This window comes from Dipodomys merriami, unplaced genomic scaffold (genome assembly GCF_024711535.1).
Source record: "Dipodomys merriami isolate MVZ:Mamm:240054 unplaced genomic scaffold, mDipMer1.0.p SCAF_19, whole genome shotgun sequence".
In the NCBI taxonomy this organism is placed as follows: Eukaryota; Metazoa; Chordata; class Mammalia; order Rodentia; family Heteromyidae; genus Dipodomys; species Dipodomys merriami.
The window spans coordinates 11,886,155-11,905,691 of record NW_027203270.1 but is presented as its reverse complement, the minus strand read 5'-3'; the positions used below and the strand labels follow the sequence as shown (position 1 = coordinate 11,905,691).

At 41.7% G+C, this 19,537-nt stretch overlaps 1 protein-coding gene across 3 annotated transcripts; it reads right to left on the bottom strand.

Moving 5' to 3' along the window:
- Positions 1-679: 679 nt before the first annotated feature.
- Wsb1 (WD repeat and SOCS box containing 1) lies at positions 680-19,187 on the bottom strand. 3 transcript variants are annotated; one of them, XM_070027272.1, is made up of 9 exons: positions 18,856-19,187; positions 12,935-13,103; positions 11,490-11,758; positions 9,099-9,230; positions 6,802-6,902; positions 4,404-4,576; positions 3,436-3,549; positions 2,048-2,155; positions 680-1,773 (listed from the first exon to the last, which is right to left on the bottom strand). In XM_070027272.1, exons 1-9 carry the CDS (start codon positions 18,893-18,895, stop codon positions 1,614-1,616), a joined length of 1,266 nt encoding a protein of 421 aa, XP_069883373.1. In that variant the 5' UTR covers positions 18,896-19,187; the 3' UTR covers positions 680-1,613. The 3 variants fall into 3 exon arrangements, with proteins under 3 accessions (XP_069883373.1, XP_069883374.1, XP_069883375.1); XM_070027273.1 differs by lacking the exons at positions 9,099-9,230; positions 11,490-11,758; positions 12,935-13,103; positions 18,856-19,187 and adding an exon at positions 4,931-5,915 and having other exon boundaries at positions 6,802-6,886; XM_070027274.1 differs by lacking the exons at positions 9,099-9,230; positions 11,490-11,758; positions 12,935-13,103; positions 18,856-19,187 and adding an exon at positions 5,740-5,915 and having other exon boundaries at positions 6,802-6,886.
- Positions 19,188-19,537: the final 350 nt, after the last annotated feature.

Here is a 19,537-nt window from a genome sequence, read left to right as displayed (position 1 = left end):
CTGTAAAAATTATAAGATTTAAAGATGCTTTTTGTGTTTCTTTCTGTAAAATATAGACAGACAACCTGCAAATTACTTGGGCAGATTTCCTCCTGGATTTCAAATTTAGAATCACCTCCATATACTTTTTAAAATCCCTTAATCTAACCAACCTGAGAACTTTGAAGTTCTTAGTGGAAACAATCAAGTCTTGAAGATCATACATGGCTAATACAAATTTGGGGGGGGGGGGTTGCCCTTAGAAAGGACCCACACCACTTTTCTTACATCTACTTTAACTAGGTTAGTTTTGAGCTGGAGGAACAGCTTAAGTGCTAAATCTATCTAGCAAGTACAAACTGTTCAAATATCAGTAACCCTACCTGCCCATCCAAACCTTTAGAAGAAAAGTTACTAGTTTCCCTATGTGACTATTTTTTTTTCTTGGAAATTACTTTGTTCTATAGTAGTACTAAACCTTACTACAGTAGACTTTTCAGGACATAGCAATATAAAGGCTGTTGTTCATTCAGTAAACACTGAATGAACTGCTGTTTCTTTATCACGGTTGTGGCTCCATCTACTCAGTATTCCATCAATTGTAAGATATACACAATGGCGATAAATATACTCATTACCTGTCTTATGTAACTGTAATCCTCTGTATATCACCTTTACAATAAAAAAAATCACAATATGGTGATGCTTACAAGTCTTTAATAAAAAAAATGTAGAATCAAGCATTTTATACAATGCATACATTCTTAATATCTGCAGATATGATAAATAACAGAAGGCAAACATAGCTATTGCTAACATAGGTATTGCGTCTCTTTGGCCAGTTACCAATATCATTTTCTGCAAAAATTCAGTATTACAACAAAACATGTTTTTAAAACAATTGTCCCTTAGTATAAACAAAATATTTAGCAATAATACAGTAGGTATATTCTTCAAATTGTCAAAAAAATGTGTAATACTTTATACCACAGAGGTAAGGAAGGTAGTAAGATAGCTTTCCAAGATTAAAGCCCACAGTACTGGGGGGCAGATTGGGGGGAAATACCCTTTTTCTAGTATAGCTTAGCTTAAAAAAAAAAAGTGGTAACTGAATTCTACTCATGACACAAAAATCCTAAGGAAAATAAAGTCCTTTCCCTATAAAATAACTGTCTCACACCTGCCAGGTCAGTCTGACCCACCCTCCCCAATCCATTTTATATGAAGCCATTGAGCTTTTTTATGTCAATATTATCATCTCAGTACCCCAATTTAAAAAAAATTCCTTACACTTTATAACAGATAATATATTTTTGGCTCCACTGAAGCAGTATATACAGGTCAGAATTCCAAACTCAAAAAGCAAAAGGGTCTATCAAACACATAGCAGCTTGTGTCTAAATATATACATATATGCATGTTTTCACAGTCTTAAAAAATTACATTTGATATGTCCAGAAATATTTCTATGGTCTATAAATAACATTTTTGAAGTTCAACTAATGAAAATGCAGAAGAATATATCAAATTAAATAAATCTTTTGAATGTTTAACACCAGACACATAAGTCAGTAAAGCTTGAGGTTTGTATAAAATGTATTCTGTCAGTCCCTACAAGTAGGGAAGGCTGTCTTTTAAATACGATAGGAGAGATACTCCAAAACTTTGGAAGGAATTGGCAGCTCCTGAACTTCTTGCGTGGGCATCACTCTGCGGATTGACATGCGACACAAATGCTGAAGGCTAGGGACTTGCTTTGGAGTAGCCCAAAAATACACACTTCCATCTTGTGTTCTAAACAGAAACAAAAAAAACACAAGCTCAGTCACTCAAGTCCATGCAACATACCCACAGTTGAAGAAAGCATATCCAAGGCTATATGTCAGAATCAAATTCCACCTTAAACTATAATTAAGGAGAACTATCCAATGATGCATTCTATGACAAGGCAGTAACAGACTTTATAAAAGCACTTATGCTAGATTTACTGACAATAAACTACTGGATCCCTCGCCTAAAGCCACCTTAACTTGCTCCTTGAAGAAAAAAGACAAATATATTTATTTACCCAGCAGCTAAAACACTGCCATCAGTGGAAAAGGCACAGCAAAGACCATTGTTCAAAGATGCAACATGTACTGGACAATCTTCATCAATCCTCCAGAACCTCACCATTCTGGAAAGGAAATCAAAGTATTTTAATAAGTATCTGAGAGTAAAACAAACTTTTTCCTTTTTTTTTTTGGTCCAGTCGTGGGGCCTGAACTCTGGGCCTGGGCGCTGTCCCTTAGCTCTTCAGCTCAAGGCTAGCGCACTACCACTTGAGCCACAGCGCCACTTCTGGCTTTTTTCTTTTTGCTTATGTGGTGCTGAGGAATCAAACCCAGGGCCTCAGGCATGCAAGGCAAGCGCTCTACCACTGAGCCACCTTCCCAGCCCTAAAACAAATTTTTAAAAGCAAAAAATGCCACGTTCTAAGGCACAAAACACACATTACTCCAACAGGCAATTGTAGTAACCTGATTTATAAAAATAGTTTAGACTATGCCAGTTGGTAATTTGAATTAAGTCCAAGAAGATATAACTGTCCTTCCTTTTCAGAATCCAGCCTGTATGTAATATGCAAACCTACAAGCATTCACTAACTTCTTACATTGAAAATAGGAGAATCTGTTTTACTCTCTCCTAGTCACACCATCTCCTAAGGTCTTATCTAGAGGAAGACACATTTAAACCCAGTTTGCTATATTAAATACAGACTAGGGGGGCAGGGAAGGTGGCTCAGTGGTAGAATGCTTGACTTGCATACATGAGACCCTGGGTTCAATTCCTCAGCACCACATAAGCAGAAAAAGCCGAAAGTGGCACTATGGCTCAAGTGGTAGGTAGAGTGCTAGCCTTGAGCAAAGGAAGCTCAGGAACAGTGCCAAGCCCTGAGTTCAAGCCCCATCTCCGCAAAAAAAAAAAAAGAGAGAGGGATGAAATGCAATCCTGAAGGTAATAATAAATACTGGGCACTGCAGGTGGCTCACGCTACTCAGGAGGCTGCTATCTGAGGACCGCACTTCAATGCCAGGCCAGGCAGAAAAATCTGTAGGATTTTTAACCCCAATTAACCACCAAAAAGCTAGAAGTGGAGGTATGGCTCAGCAAAAAGTTTAGGGATAGCACCCAGGCCCTGAGTTCAAGCCCTACAACCAGCACATATATACTTACACAAAGTAATAATAAGGGGCTGGGAAGGTGGCTTAGTAGTAGTTTGCCTAGCATGCATAAAGCCCTGGGTTCTATTCCTCAGTACCACATAAACAGACAAAACCAGAAGTGGTGCTGTGGCTCAAGTGGTAGAGTATCAGCCTTGAGAAAAAGAAGATCAAGGACAGTGCCCAAGCCCTGAGTTCAAGCCCCAGAACTAGCAAAAATAAAAAAGAAAGTGAATAAATAATTCATGCTTACTTGTCATCAGCAAGGCTTGCAATATGCAGTCCATCATGACTAAAAGATACAGATCGTACCCATCGGTCATTTGCTCCTCCAGCAAATATTGGAGTAGGTGGGGGAAACAGGTGCCTAAAGTCAAATAAACATCTTGACAATAACTTTAAGAAGGAAAATTACCCAGGTACAAAGTACATTTGACTTTGAATAAGATTAATGGCCTTAATTAATGCAACTGAGAAGACTAAGTAGAGCTAACATATCCACACTGAATGCCAGTACTTGGAAAGAACTACTAAGATTAAGTTCAATGGTGGGTGTTTGTGGCTTATGTGTGTAATCTTAGCTACTCAGGAGGCTGATATTTGAGTTCTGAGGTTCAAGGACAGTAAAGGCAGGAAAGATTCTTATCTCCCAATTAACTAGCAAAAAACTTTGGAAGGGGAGCTGTGGCTCAAGCACTAGCCTTTGAGCAGAAAAGCTCAGGTAATGCATCCAGGCTGAGTTCAAGCCCCAGGACTGGTACACACACAATTAAATCCAACTTGGAATTTTAATTATTTTTTTTCCCTCAACATGAAACTCTAAAATATAATTATCGTTTCAGAATTGGGTATTATTAAATAGCAAACCTGCCTGGGCAGGTCACGCCTGTAATCCTAGCTACTCAGGAGACTTAGTTCTAAGGATCATGGTTCAAAGCCAGCCCAGGCAGGGAAGTCTTTGAGACTCTTATTTCCGATTAACAACTAGAGCACTAGCCTTGAGGGGGAAAGAGCTCAGGGACAGCACCCAGGTCCTAAGTTCAAGTCCCACAAAGGAAAAAACCCTGTATTATGAGAGTCAAATTTAATTTTCAATAACAAATGTTTAATTATGATCAAGTGTAATTTTAGGTTTCATATGTGATTCTAATTATTCATACTTCTTAAAGGCTACAGTGACCCCAATGATATTTCAGATAAAACAATTCATGATATACCTACCCAAGTTCCATCAGAATGTCCCCATTATGTGGGTCCCAGATATAAACTCGAGTATCATAAGATGCAGTAGCCAGTAATGCTCCATCAGGAGAAAAGTCACAAGCTACCACATCATGGTGATGTCCTTCTAGTTTTCGTATCATGGTATATTTATCCATATTCCAAAGGAAAACCTGCAATAAAAAGGTAAATGTTATAGCTTCATTTAGACTCACAGAGGACCAAATAGTACATTTAAACTACACTGATAATTAAGATTACATTAAACATAAATTACGAGTTTAAATTAAACATTTTAAATTATGAGTAATTTAAAGAATATGCTCAGTGTCATAGATTAAATCAATCTTTAAGTTAATTAAAGCAGACATGCAAATTCTACTTCAAATGTTTCTGTTAAATGTTAATTTTAAAAAGGCCTAAATGTAAAGGCAATGCAATTTAACCAAAGTTATACTGAAATCCATTTATTCCAAAAACTAGTTAACTAAGATATACAGAAACAAATAGGGTTAAGTACTACAAACCCCTTTCTCTTTTTTTCCAGCAACTACCAAATTTTTTTAAAAAATATACAGACAGAAAATGTAAGGTTAACAAATTGTTACTCCATTGGCATCTCCTTTGAGATAATCACTTGTTTACAATACGCTTGGATCACCAACGTGAGCCTAGGAAGAGAAACAGATACTGCAAGCAAAGAGAATTTTCACAGCCAAATGAAATTACTTTGGCAAATAAGGATGTTAAACCACATTATAATATGAAAATGCTATTTTGTTAATATAATTACAACATTTCTGTGAACAAAGATTTACCACTTTTCCCCAAACTGACTACAATCAGTCCAATTTCAATACAAAACAGTTAAATTACTGAAGAACAAGTTTATATACAGTTTCAGAATCGAAACATCAGTAGTTAACTGTGCAGAATAGCCCTAACTAGTATTCTAATGTTTTACTTCAGGCTGGTTATTAAATGTAAGCTTGGAGATGTAGAATTACTCTCCTTGGAGTAAGCAATCCTTTTGCTATTTTTTCTGCACAGACAAAACACATTATTTCCACAGGAAAACAAGTACAAATTTTAAATTGAGTCAGATTTAAGGTATTTCTAGCATCTTAAAGAACTAAAAAAAATAGCATAGAGAAACCATTTGAAAACCAGTAACTTTACATTAAAGTGGTTTCACTGTCAGACTCCTAATTCCATCAAATTGGAATATCAATTTACTTGGGAGTCAATGGGTTTTTACTATGGGGGAAATTATTCTTAAAAAGAAAAAAAAAAAAAAAGAAAGAAAGAAAAGCAGAAAGTGGACATCGACCAGCACCTGTGTACGTACAGTACACCTTGCAGCCGAATGCAAGGTTACTTCATCCTATGGTAAAGGTCGCCCCCAGCCCGGTAGCCAGAGATGCCACTCTTTCTGCCCAGCTAACACCATTGTGCGCCTGTGTGCGAGTGGTGCCAGCATAACCTCAATCACACCAATATTGCTGCCACCACCTGTGACAGGGAAAGCAAGAAGCATATGGAAAACACACAGCCTAAAATAGCAATGTCAACATCTAGCTTTGTTCTTCTTATAATTTTTAAATAAACTGATTATTCTGTTCTAAAGTTCCAACATTTATTATAACTAACGTATCTCTTGGCAAAACAAAATGCATTTAAACTAGCCTCCACCCCGCCTCCCCATTAACTCAAAGTATATGTATTTGGACCATAAAAATATGAAACTAAGATTCTTTAACCAACACTAAAAGCTAGCAAACAACTAAAATAGTTCACTGTAAGCATAACCCTCTTAAAAGTCACTTTAAAGTTTCTGGGTATGCTATATAAAACAGACAATACTAAATTTTCATCTATACTTTACTCTAGAACATATATGCATGCTACTTCTATTATGTCGTTAAGTTATGTTTTTTCGGTTAAATGTTCAGGAGAAGCTAGGAATCAAAATTCAAAAGCAGCAAACTGGATAAGAAACACCCAAAAAACCCAGAGAAGAAAATTAACAAAGGAATGTCTTAACATATGGACTAGATTTCTTCTACAACACATATATAAGCCTTTCTAGATCTTTCAAAAAGGAATGTCTTAACATATGGACTAGATTTCTTCTACAACACATATATAAGCCTTTCTAGATCTTACAAAAAGTAAACTTGACATACCCTCAATATACAAATATTATCTTTAAGAGCAATTCGACTTCTCACTTAAGAACATTTAATTTCCTACATGCAAATTGTACCCTATCATGAAATAAAAATTTAAGATATTCATGACACCGAGCAGGCTAAACAGTTACTTAAGATTTAAAATGATTATACACACATTATTATAATGCAATCCACAACAAATATACAAGAACTTTGACACATACTGCTTTACTGGCGCCCACTGAACACAGCATAGAAGAGTCAGGAGAAAATGCACAGCTGTACACCCAGTTCTGATGTCCCCTCAACACTTTCATCATGTTTCCTAAGAGAAAAGGAGTATTGGGTCATTTTTAGATGCATCTTAAATGATAAACCTTTCGAAATAGCAGTATTTTATAGTTAAGAACAATGTATTTGTAAAAGAAGTTGACAATATATACCAGCTGCCTTTTTTGTTTTTGGTTGATTGTCCTAGGGCTTGAACTCAGGGCCTAGGTGCTGTCCTTGAGCTTTTATACTCAAGGCTTGTACTTTATACTTTAGCCTTGGAGATAAAGAGTCTCCAGGACTTTCCTACCCTGGCTAGCTTTGAACTGTTATCTTTAGTTCTCAGCCTCCTCAGTTGCTAGGATTACAGCCATGAGCCACCAGCATCTGGCTCTGGCTGCTTTGCCTTTTTTTTTTTTTTTTTTGGGGGGGGGTCCGGTTGTGGGGCCTGAACTCTGGGCCTGTGTGCTGTCCCTCAGCATTTCAACTCAAGGCTAGCACTCTACCACTTGAGCCACAGCGCCACTTCACGGCTCTTTTCTTTTTGCTTATGTGGTACTGAGGAATTGAACCCAAGGCCTCAGTCATGCCAGGCAAGCGCTCTACCACTGAGCCACCTTCCCAGCCCATGCTTTGCTTATTTTTGTAAATAAAATTTTACTACAATACAACCAACCCCATTTTTTATGTTGTACTACTTTGACAGAGAGACAGCATAGTGTACAAACCTAATCAACTGGGCTAGGATGTACTCAGTGGCAAAGCGCTTGCCTAGCAAGTGCAACGTCCTGGGTTCGATCCCCAGTACCAAAAAAGAAAAGACAAAAAAAAAAAATACAGTTAAAAAAAACCTAATCAACTATTTTAACATCTAGCCCTCTATCAAAATGCCTGTGGCTCCTGAAGACAGAATTTAGTTCTATTTTCTTATTCTACAAATGAAAGATATAACTTGAACATCCCACAACTGGGTATAGAGAATATAGCTCAATAGAAGAGTACTTGTCTAGCACGAATGAGATCCTGAGAGTATTCCCCAATATTAAAGATCTAAAAATCTTCAAAATGCTTTTTCATCCTAATATTTTGTGTCTTTTTTTTTTATTTTTTGAGGGCTTGAACTCTGAGCCGGGGCGCTGTCCCTCAGCTCTTCAGCTCAAGGCTAGTGCTCTACCACTTTGAGCCACTGCCCTACTTCTGGTTTTCTGGTGGTTATTTGGAGATAAGAGTCTCACAGACTTTCCTACCCAGGCTGGCTTCCAACCACAATTCTCAGATCTCAGCCTCCAGAGTAGTTAGGATTACAGGTGTGAGCCACCAGCCCCACAGCTATTTTTTTGTGTGTTTGGTCATCGATGCCTAAACTCAGGGTCTTCCTGCTTATAGACTGACCCGTACCTCCAGCCTGGATTTTTTTTTTTTTTTGTCAGTTGTGGGGCCTGAACTCTGGGCTTGGGTACTGTCCCTCAGCTCTTCAGCTCAAGGCTAGCACTCTACCACTTGAGCCACAGCACCACTTCCAGCCTTTTCTGTTTATGTGGTGCTGAGGAATCGAACCTAGGGCCTCATGCATGCAAGGTAAGCACTGTACCGCTGAGCCACCTTCCTAGCCCTGCAGCCTGGATTTTTGCTGCTTAATTGTAGATAAAATCTCAGACTTTTCTGACCAGGCTGACACTGAACTAGGATCTTGGAATCTCCTGAGTAGCCAGCTCACCTAGCTTAACTCATGTTTATTAGAACTTATTTAAATTCTGATATGCAAATAGTTTCATTAGATTACTAAATTTGTTGCTTCAACATGAACTTAAATTTTCACCAAGGAAATTAATAACCCACCTCACAATAAAGTGAAATAAACGAACACTAACACAGACCAGTTATGTTTAACCCTAAAACTGACCTGGAATTTGTTATCAATTAGATACAAATCTCTCGGGTTAATTTCTTAACAGTATCAGACTGTTGGGCTCTCACTCTGACTGAATTTGTTTTTAATCTGTACAGGGAAAAGGCCAAAGAACTCAACAGAGAAAAAAGAAATTTTGATTACATGTCTTATTTTTCTGAGACATAGTCTATGTACACTAAGCTGGCCTTGAACTTGTGACCATCCTATCTCAGCCTCCTTAGGGCTGGAATCACTAGCACCACACCCAGACCACATGTCATTCTAAAGTCTAATCCCCACACTTCCCACTAGTAATATTAAGAAGCAAATCCCTTTTCACAGTTCAGAATAAAGACATACCATCATCTTTCAGGTCCCATACTCGGAGAGTTTTGTCTCTTGAAGCTGAAACTAGAATCAAGCTTCCATCTGGAGCAAAAGTTAAGTCTCTGACCACTTCAGTATGATCCACCAAATTAAGGAGGAGTTTTCCTAAATATGGGGAAATATAGAGGACAATATTAATATACAATATATTTTACCAAAATTGACTTTTGAAAGCCAGAAGTCTAACTACTTTTTAAAAATAAAGAGAAAATCTGGCACTGTTGGCTCATGTAATCCTTGCTACTCAGGAGGCTGAGATCTGAGGACTGTGCATCAAAGCCAGCCTAGGCAGGAAAGTCTGTGAGACTCTTATCTCCAATAAACCACCAGAAATCTGGAAGTGGCACTATGGTTCAAGTGACTCAACTGGTAGAGTGCTAGCCTTGAGCTGAAGAACTGAGGGACAGCGCCCAGGCCGACTTCAAGCCCCATGACGGACAAAAAATGTTCTTACAGCACATATCGTTTACAATATGATTGGGACTTGAACTCAAGGGCCCGAACACTGTCCTCTGTCCTTGAGCCTCTCTATGCTCAAGGCTAGCACTCTACCACTTGAGCCACAGCACTACTTCCAGTTTTTTCTATTTATGTGGCACTGAGGAATCCAACCAGGGCTTCATGCATGCTAGCCAAGCACTCTACTAAACCACATTTCCAGCCCTACAATATGATTAAAGAAAAAAAAAAAAAAAAAAGGTAAAAAAAAATTCCCTTTGTATTTCCTTGGCCTTGGACTACTCCTGGACCATCTCCTGTAAAGAGTTTTGTTCAAAGTTGGATGCTGGTGGATTATGCCTGAAATCCTAGCTACTCAGGAAGCTAAGAGCTGAAGATCATGGTTCAAAGCCAGCCTAGGCAAAAAAGTCCATGACCACCAGAAAACTGGAAGTGGAGCTGTGGCTCAAAGTGGTAGAGCACTAGCCTTGAACAAAAGAGCTCAGGGGGTAGTGCCCAGGCCTGAAGGTCAAACCCCATGATAGGGGAGGTGGGTGGCAGGGTTTTTTTTTTTTTTCCCCCCCGGTCATGGGGCTTGAACTCTGAGCCGGGCACTGTCCCTCAGCTCTTCAGCTCAAGGCCAGCACTCTACCACCTGAGCCCCAGCACCACTTGTGGCTTTTTCTAATTATGTGGTGCTGAGGAATCGAACCCAGGGTCTCATGCATGCAAGGCAAGCACTCTACCACTGAGCCATCTTCCCAGCCCTGGCAGGGAGTTTTGTTCACTAGAAAACCCACAATTATTGCCTGGATATTTTCCCCCAACAATCCAACTGTGGCTTATATCTCCGGGCCTGAGTGTTGCCCCTCAACTCTTCAGCTCAAGGTGAAGGCTCTACCACTTGAGCTACTGCGCCACTTCTGGTTTTCTGGTTGTTTATTGGAGGTAAGAGTTTCACGGACTTTCCTGCCCGGGTTAGCTTTGAACCTGAATCCTCAGATCTCAGCCACCTGAGTAGCTAAGATTACAGGCATGAGCCACCAGCGCCTGGCTTTTTTTTTTTTTTGCCAGCTCTGGGGCTTGAACTCAGAGTCTGGGCTATTGCTCAAGGCTGATACTCTACCACTTGAGCCACAGTACTACTTCTGGCTTTTTCTGTTTATGTGACACTGAGGAATGGAACCCAGGGCTTTATACATGCTAGGCAAGCAGTCTACCACTAAGCCACACTCCCAGAGACTCAGGGCTTTATGCCTACTAGGCAAGTACTATGCCAAAGAGCTTTATCCCATGTCCTTGATCTTCCTCCCGCCCAAGGATCAAACATTCACTAGCAGCTTAAAAACTTTTTTTAACTGAACTGCCCAAAGAATTAACTTTCAACCTAGCTAGTTAGATGCTGGTCACTAAAACCTTCTGAAGATTAATGATTCTTTAAACATGATTTACTTCAAAAGACTAAGCTATCATTAAAAAAGTATATAAGAAGCTACCTTGCTATGATAATCATTAACTCAAATACTACCTTATACATGTACTCATATTAAAAGTAGTATGAACTTTATATTGCTTTTCTAAAGTTAGGGGCTGGGAAGGTGGCTTCTCAATGTATTCAAGATCTCAACTTGGGCTGGGAAGGTGGCTCAGTGGTAGAGCGCTTGCCTTGCAAGCATGAGGCCGTGGGTTCGATTCCTCAGCACCACATAAGCAAAAAGAAAAAAGCCGGAAGTGGTGCTGTGGCTCAAGTGGTAGAGTGCTAGCCTTGAGCTGAAGGCTGAGGGAAAGCGCCCAGGCCCAGAGTTCAGGCCCCATGACCGGACCCAAAATAAATAAATAAATAAAGATCTCAACTCATATTCCAATGCCTATGAGCAGGATTCATAAAAAAAAAAATCATGTTTGCTTTAAAAACTGAGTTCATACCTGTATATACATCCCATATTTTGATTCGACCATTGTTTAATCCTGTGGCTAGGAGAAGCTGATCTTGTCCAAATCGGAATCGATGCCATTCTATATTTACACAGCGACTCCGTTTTTCTGGAACTGAAGACCCAAAAGCAAGACTCCATACTATGTCTCCACAGTCTATAATATGTTCACGAGGCTTATTTTTTTGACCACCATCACTGTTCTGTCTTGACAATCTTAAACTGCTTGAATTAGTAACATTCTTGGTGCCATGCAAGAGACTAAAAGGAAAAGGTTAAAAGTGAATTTTACTCCAGACTCTTGTTGATACTCTGTTTGTTAAAATAACTTCAACACAACTTTAATGATACTGAATAAAGAAACAATCATACAGACAGATGGGAAAGCTGTAATTTGAACTAAGTGGAAACTACTAAATAAATTTAGGTCATTAATACAAATTCTCAGTAGTTAAGATAAAGTTTAATAATTAAAATACACACACACACACCTGCAAAACTCCAAAAATGTTAGAAAAAAAAATTTTTTTTCTTCAGTGATGGAGCTTGAACTTTTGGCCTGGGCACTGTCCCTAAACTCTTCAGCTCAAGGCAAGTGCTCTACCACTTGAGCCACAGCACCACTTCTGGTTTTCTGGCGGTTAATTGGAGATAAAGTCCCACAGACTTTCCTGCCCAGGCTGGCTTTGAACCATGATCCTCAAATCTCAGCCTCCTGAGTAGCTAGGATTACAGGCGTGAGCCATTGGCACCCAATGAACTACTAGAAAACAGGAAGTGACACTGTGGCTCAAGTGGTAGAGCATTCACCTTGAGCACGCCCAAGCCCAGAGTTCAAGCCCTCTGACTGACAAAAAAAAAAGGGGGGGGGGTAGGGGGCAAGCTCTGTGGCACAGGCCTGGAAGCCTAGCTACTCAAGAAGTTGAGATCTGAGAATCTGTTCAAAACCAGCCCTGAGACTCTTATCTCCAATTCACCACCAAAAATTCCAAAGTGAAGCCCTGGATCAAGTGATCGGGTACTAGCCTTGAAGAAAAAACAAAGAAGAAAAAAAAAAAAAACCTTAGGAATTCTTGGCTGGAAAAAAAAGGGGGGGCACAGGTGGCTTATGCCTGTAATCCTAGCTACTCTCCAGAGGCTGAGAGTTGAGGATCATGGTTCAAGCCAGCTCAGGCAGAGAAAGTCTGTGAGCATCTCATCTCCACCAAAAAACCAGAAGTGGAGCTTACAGTTCAAGTAGTAGAGTGCTAGCCTTAAGCAAAAAAGCTAAGGAACAGTGTGTAGGCCTTTAGTTCAAGTTCCTAAACTGGCATACACAAAGACAATAAAACCCCAATTATCATAATCAGTTTCCCATACATTTAGACCTAAATGACTATGGACATAACACGAAGGTCTGCTAACAATAAAAGTAGGACAAATTAAAGCAGGACTTACAAGTTCTTAAGGCACTGGGACCACGGAACAAGCTTTACTGTACGATAGCCTTGTGACCAAGCAAAGTATGAGCCATCTGGAGCAAAAGCAACAGTCCAATTTTCACGACCACATTTCTTGTCAAAAGGAGCTGCTGGAGCTAAAAGTTCCCCTATGGTACGCAATCTCACTAAAGGACAAAAAAATACAAAATATCATATATAACAACAAAAGAGAATGACTGTGTATTACTTCAAGATTCACGGATTTTCTTTTTTCTTCTTTCTTTTCTTTGTGGTGGTACTAGGGGTTGAACACAAGGGCCTGCTCTCACTTGTCTTTTCCATTCAAGGCTGGCACTTTACCATTTAAGCCATGCCTCTGGTTCCAGCTTTTTACTGATTAATTTGGAGACTAGGCTCCCATGAATTTGTCTGCTGAGGTTGATTTCAACCCTCAGATCTGCCATGGCTCTATCACCTGAGCCATGCTTCCAGTCTTCACTTTTCTCTCTTTTTTTGCCAGGCCTGGGGCTTGAACTCAGGGCCTGGGCACTGTCGTTGAGCCTCTCTGTGCTCAAGGCTAGCACTCTACCACTTGAGCCACACACATAGCACCACTTCTGGCTTTTTCTGTTTATGTGGTAGTGAGGAATCAAAATCCAGGCTTCATGCATGCTAAGCAAGCACTCTACAACTGATCCATGTTTCCAGCCCTTCACTTCCCTTTTTCTTTTTGAGAATGGTCCTTGGTAGGGAAAAACAAAACAAAACAAACTTTCCTCACCTCTAGCGAAAGTATTCAAAATGAAAGTCCTCTAAAATAACTATTTTCATGTTTTGGTAAAGGTATTCTCCTAGACAGGCACTGGTGGCTCACATGTATAATCCTAGCTATTCAAGAGGCTGACAACTGAGTGAGAATCAAGGTTCAAAGCCAGACTGGGCAAGAAAATTCATGGTATCTCCAATTAGCTATTAAAAAAGCCAGAAGTAAAGCTGTGGCTCCAGTGGTAGAGCACTAGTCTTGAACATAAAAGCTCAAGGACAGTGCCTAGGACTGGCACACACACAAAGATATTTTCCTAAAATTTCCCTATGCAAGGTTTTTTTGTGTTTTGGTCAGCTGTGGGGCTTAAACTCTGGGCCTGAGTGCTGTCCCTCAGCTCTTCAGTTCAAGGCAAGCATTCTACCATTTGAACTACAGCGCCACTTCCAGTTTTCTGGTGGAGATAAGAGTTTTATGAACTTTCCTGCCTGGACTAGCTTTGAACCGTGATCCTCAGATCTTAGCCTCTTAGGCTTATATAGGAGTACAGGCATGAGCCAAGGGCCCTGCTGAGATTTCTTTGAAAAAAAAAAAAAAAAAAAAAGAGGTTTCAAGAAAACTGGGTGTGGGCTGGGAAGAGTTCGGCCCCATGACTGATCAAAAAAACCCATCACCAACAACAACAACAAAAAAAAACAAAAACTGGGTGTGATGGAGAGGCAGGCAACACCCATTTCCAAAATGTATTCTCTCAGTATCACTTGCAGTTGAATGTATATTCTATCCACAGCTAGTATGGCAACTGCCATGATACATGTTCAGTATTTACCAACCAAAGCTCATGTACACAATCCATTCTTACTTTTTTTAGTCGGTCATGGGGCCTGAACTCTGGGCCTGGGCACTGTCCCTCAGCTGTTCAGCTCAAGGCTAGCGCTCTACCACTTAAACCACAGCGCCACTTCTGGCTTTTTCTGTTTATGTGGTGCTGAGGAATTGAACCCAGAGCCTCATGCATGCAAGGCAAGACTCTACCACTCAGCCACTTTTCCAGCCCTCACATTCCATTCTTAAATGACTTATTTTATGTTCCTTGTTCAATTTTTTTTTTTTTTGCCAGTCAGTCCTGGAGCTTGAACTCAGGGCCTGGGCACTGTCAGAGTTTATTTTGCTCAAGGGAAACACTATACCACTTGAGCCACAGCACTACTTTGGGCCTTTTCTGTTTATGTGGTTCTGAAGAATCGAACCCAGGGGTTCATCCAGCTAGGCAAGCACTCTATCACTAAGCCACATTCCTAGCCCTTGCTCAATTTTTGATATATTAACAGATGAGTATAGCTCTTAAAAAAAAGATTAAAAACTTAAAACATAAAAACTTCTCTATGACATTCATAAATAAGACCTATTTTAATACAGCTAAAATTATCAGAAATTACTTTTTAATGACATAAAAAGCTTCCTCCCACCCCTTCAGTCCTGATTCCATTGAGTATAAACCTAATAATCCTGCTTTATATGACACACACTTATATGGAAAGCAGCCCTGACATCAGCAACAGATTCTTTTTGCCAGGCTAAACTATTTGTAGTTATTCCTTTGATCATAGAATTAAGTCCATTCTCCAGCTTAATCTCACCATACTTTACTGGATAAATTCCACTTAGTAATGGACTTCATCAAAGTGGCATCCACTCTATATATGTCAACTTAACATTAATTTTTCTGGTAGTCACGTGACTTTCAAGACAAAACTCACATCTGGTGAACCTCAGATGGTTGCAGGATGATTTTTAAATATACAAATGACTTCAGAAAGCGTATGTTGTTCCAGGTTTCTTTATACTTTTCCAAGCTCACAGTCATATGCATGTCATTTCACTAGTTACTATTGTTTTTGGTGCCAGTCCTGATTTAATGACTTGGGTAAGTGAAAGGCTGCTTGCCTTGGGAAATGGACCCCATGACACAATAGCAGACAGTATCAGCTCCATAGTTCACCTATGAGTCACCGAACATGAGAACCAAACAAACCAGATCCAGCTCCTTCACATTTTTTCTTGCAATTTCATACAAAGGGAGGAACTGTGGCAGTGCTTTGTGAAAGTGTAGTAGCTCAATGCAGTTGTCTTTTTATATAGAATTATTTAACCACACATGGAATCTAGCCTCTACTTCCAGTAAATACTTGAGAAGCCAAATTCAGCAAAGCAACAATTAATGCTTAGAAAAAGGAAGAAAGTCCTTATTCATAGTTACATAAAGCAATAAATGTTTAACCTTGTATCCAAATGATACTTCAAAAACAAAGAAACAAAACACTGGGGTTTAAAAAAAAAAAAAAAGCTGGGCACCTGTGATTCATGCCTGTAATCCTAGCTACTCAGGAGGCTGAGATCTGAGGATGGCCAATTCAAAGCCAGCTCTGGCAGGAAAGTATGTGAGACTCTATCTCCAATAAACCACTCAGAAAACCGGAAGTGCCACAGTAGCTCAAGTGGTAGAGCTCTAGCCTTGAGCTGAAGGGCTCAGGGACAGTGTCCAGGCCCATAGTTCAAGGCCCATGACAGACCTCCCCCCCCCCCCAAAAAAAAAAAGCTTAGAAAAGGACAAATTTACAGACATTTGGCTTCAACTAGTAACTTTTTTTTGCCTTATATTATTACCCAGGAAGTAAGAAGACAGCACATCAAATGCAAAAAAAAAGTTTTGTTTATTCTTTTTAAATTATGCTTAATGGATGGTTCTACCTTTGGCAGGTATGCTAAGAAGCTCTATCAACTCTTAGAAAAGATAGGTTTATCATAATGAAGTAAAAATACAAAACAAAGCCAAGTGCTGCTGGCTCTTGCCTGTAATCCTAGCTACTCAGGAGGCTGAGATCTGAGGATCATGGTTCAAAGCCAGCCAGGGCAGGAAAAGTCTGTGAGACTCTTATCTCCAATAAACCACTCAGAAAATAGAAGTGGCACTGTGGCTCAAGCACTAGAGTGCTAGCTTTGAGCTGAAGGGCTCAGGGACAGTGTCCAGGCCCATAGTTCAAGCCCCAGTAGCAACAACAACAACAAAAAAGAGAAAACAATGTCACTTGCAAGGAAATGTATGGAACTAGAACCAATCATGTTAAGTGAAGTAAGCCAAGCTTAGAAAGACAAACAGCAGGGCTGGGAAGGTGGCTCAGTGGTAGAGCGCTTGCCATACATGCCTGAGGCCCTGGTTTCGATTCCTCAGCACCACATGAGCAAAAAGAAAAAAGCCGGAAGTGATGCTGTGGCTCAAGTGGTAGAGTGCTAGCCTTGAGCTGAAGAGCTGAGGGACAGCGCCCACGCCCAGAGTTCAGGCCCCACAACCAGACCCCCCCCAAAAAAAGACAAACAGCAACCCAAAAAGCACATGTTCTAATATGCAGAAGCTAGATCTAAATGTACTGGGATATGAAAAATTATATAGGATTCTAGATACACACACAGTGTGAGACCCAAAGAGAATACTCTTAGGAAACAAATGCACAAATGCCAAAGTGCCTCTTCATATTTATATAAAATGTACATACTGAAATCAACTCCAAGATATGCAAAAAAGTCTTTTTCTTGGGGGGGGGGGGGGAGGTCATGGGGCCTGGGCGCTATCCCTCAGCTAGAAGAGCCACAGCACCACTTCCTGTTTTCTGGTGGTTAATAGGAGATAAGAATCTTACAGACTTTCCTGCCCTGGCTGGCTTTGAACCATGATCCTCAGATCTCAGTCTCCTGAGAAGCTAGGAATACAGGGGTGAGCCCCTGGAGCCCAGCTATTTTTTTTTTAAAGTTTTTGATGATTATGTCTTCTTTACCTTACTATGTGTATTTACGTATATATCTTTGGGAAGGGGGGAGGGTACAGAATTCCAGGGAAAAACAGTGAGAAAGTGCTGCTCCCTGGACATTGATGAAATTACAACTCATGGGTGGAGACAGGAGGGAGGGACCAGGAGAGAATGAGGGAATAGAAGACACTGCAAGAAAGGAAATGTGGTCATTACCAGACTCATGTAATTGTAATCCCTCCATACATCACCTCTATAATAACAGTGAAGTAAATAATAGTTATTAAAACGAAGATCAAAGTCACCTAATAATCATACATTGAACCTTGTCCTTAAAAGAACAAAAGTCCAAAATTCGGTTCAGATTTACCTGCCTACAAGACAAACCCTTTTGTCTACTTCCAGAAACACCAGCTCCAAGTATTTGGTAAAAGTAGCATCCATAAACTTGAAGATCAGGCAAGGTTCTCTGGCTCAGTGTCCTCTGCCAACTTTTATTTAACCCAGTCTAGTGACATCAGCGTGTACTGAGCATATCGGTCAAAGCACTGCACCAACCAATTTTGGAGGACTTAATTACTGTAAGGTGTTAAAACAGTGTCCCCGGGCAGGTCTGGACCATAACCTGGAACCCCCATCGCCTGCTCTTTCTTTGGGCGTGGTGCGTGGCAGGGCTGGCCATCAGTCCGGTTAAGGAGAAAGCCTTTCCAGACTTTGCTCTTGGGTACTAGGGCCTTACTTGTGTCCCCTCCACCCAACCATCTCCTCCTCCCGTAGGTACTGGGAAAGATCATTCTGAAAATTTCCTCCCTTTTTTTCTCTTTAACGTCCTGGTCTCTCTTTTGTTGCTGTTCAAATATTGTGTGTTTTCCAGGCGTTCTCGTAAAAGAGGTTGACCTAGAGGAGAAGCCCCGGCTTCCAACTGCAGTTCAGAACACACGAGTTGTACTTTCCTTCCCTCCCTTCCTCCTCCGCCCCGCACATCATCATCATACACTTGCGGGGCATCCGACCCCACCCCCACCCCAAGCTCGGAGCTGGGGTCTCCAGGAAACCCCAGGATAAAGGACGTGCGCCGGTCATGGTGGATAACTCCGGGGTACCGGGGGAGGGGAGGTGGGAGGAAGGAAGAAGGAGCGAGGCCGGGTCTGGGTGGGCGCCCGGCTCGCCCCACACCCCGGTCCGCACGCGCCCAGGTCCCACACGACGCTCCCCGGGCGCCCAGCGCGCGGCACACCGGGCTGCATCCACGCGGGTCCCCGTCCCCCCGCTCAGCAGAGGCCCCACGCGAGGCCCCCCGACTCTGGGACGCTTCCCCTCCCCGCCACCCCCCGCGCGCGCACTCGCCCACCGCCCCACTCTCCTCACCGATCTCATTCTCGTTGACCCTCGGGGGAAAGCTGGCCATCTATGGGGCACCGTCTGATTCCGGAGACGCGACGAGGACGCGACGACTAAGGGGAAAGGTGGGGGGGGGGGGCTGAGGGGCGTGACCGAGCTCGATCCCTCCGGGACCCTGAGACGGAAGGGAGGGGTGGGGCGGCCCTTTCGGCTTCTGCTGGCTGCCTCCGGAAAGCTCCGGAAGGTCACGGACCAAACTAGGGCGTCAAACACAGACAAAAGAACCGGGGTTCGCGGCGTCCCGACCACGGACCAGGACGACGTTCCAAGACCGTCGACCGCCAGCGAGACACTGAGACAAGATGGCGGGCGGCACGAAGGATAGCTGAGCGCTGGGGGCGTGGCCGCTGACGTCAGGGGCTGTAGCCCAGCCCCCCGGACGCACGGGACGTGCGTGCCCAAGCCCGCGCTCCGGGCCTCGTCCCGAAGTGGGGGCGTTGGCCGAGGTGGAAGCGAGCGGGGCGGGAGGAGCCCGACGGCTGTGGAGCGACCTCCCGACTGGCTGACTGTACACTCAACCTGCCCTTTGCGAATCGACGGGTCCTTGTAAAGGACAGGCTGGGAATTGCGTAATCTAGATTAGACCACAGCTGGAAGAGTGTGTGGGATTTAAACTAGCTGGACTGAAAAGAAGAAAAGATGCACGATT

Excerpts from the sequence above, each read along its gene's own strand:
- Wsb1 (XM_070027272.1), bottom strand. The coding sequence starts at position 18,895 with ATGGCCAGCTTTCCCCCGAGGGTCAACGAGAATGAGATCG. Across the intron at positions 11,759-12,934 it reads TCCCAGTGCCTTAAGAACTT|TCTCTTGCATGGCACCAAGA; the intron begins GTAAGTCCTGCT and ends TTTTCCTTTTAG. Across the intron at positions 2,156-3,435 it reads GCAAGCCTTGCTGATGACAA|AATGGTGAGGTTCTGGAGGA; the intron begins GTAAGCATGAAT and ends TTTCCTTTCCAG.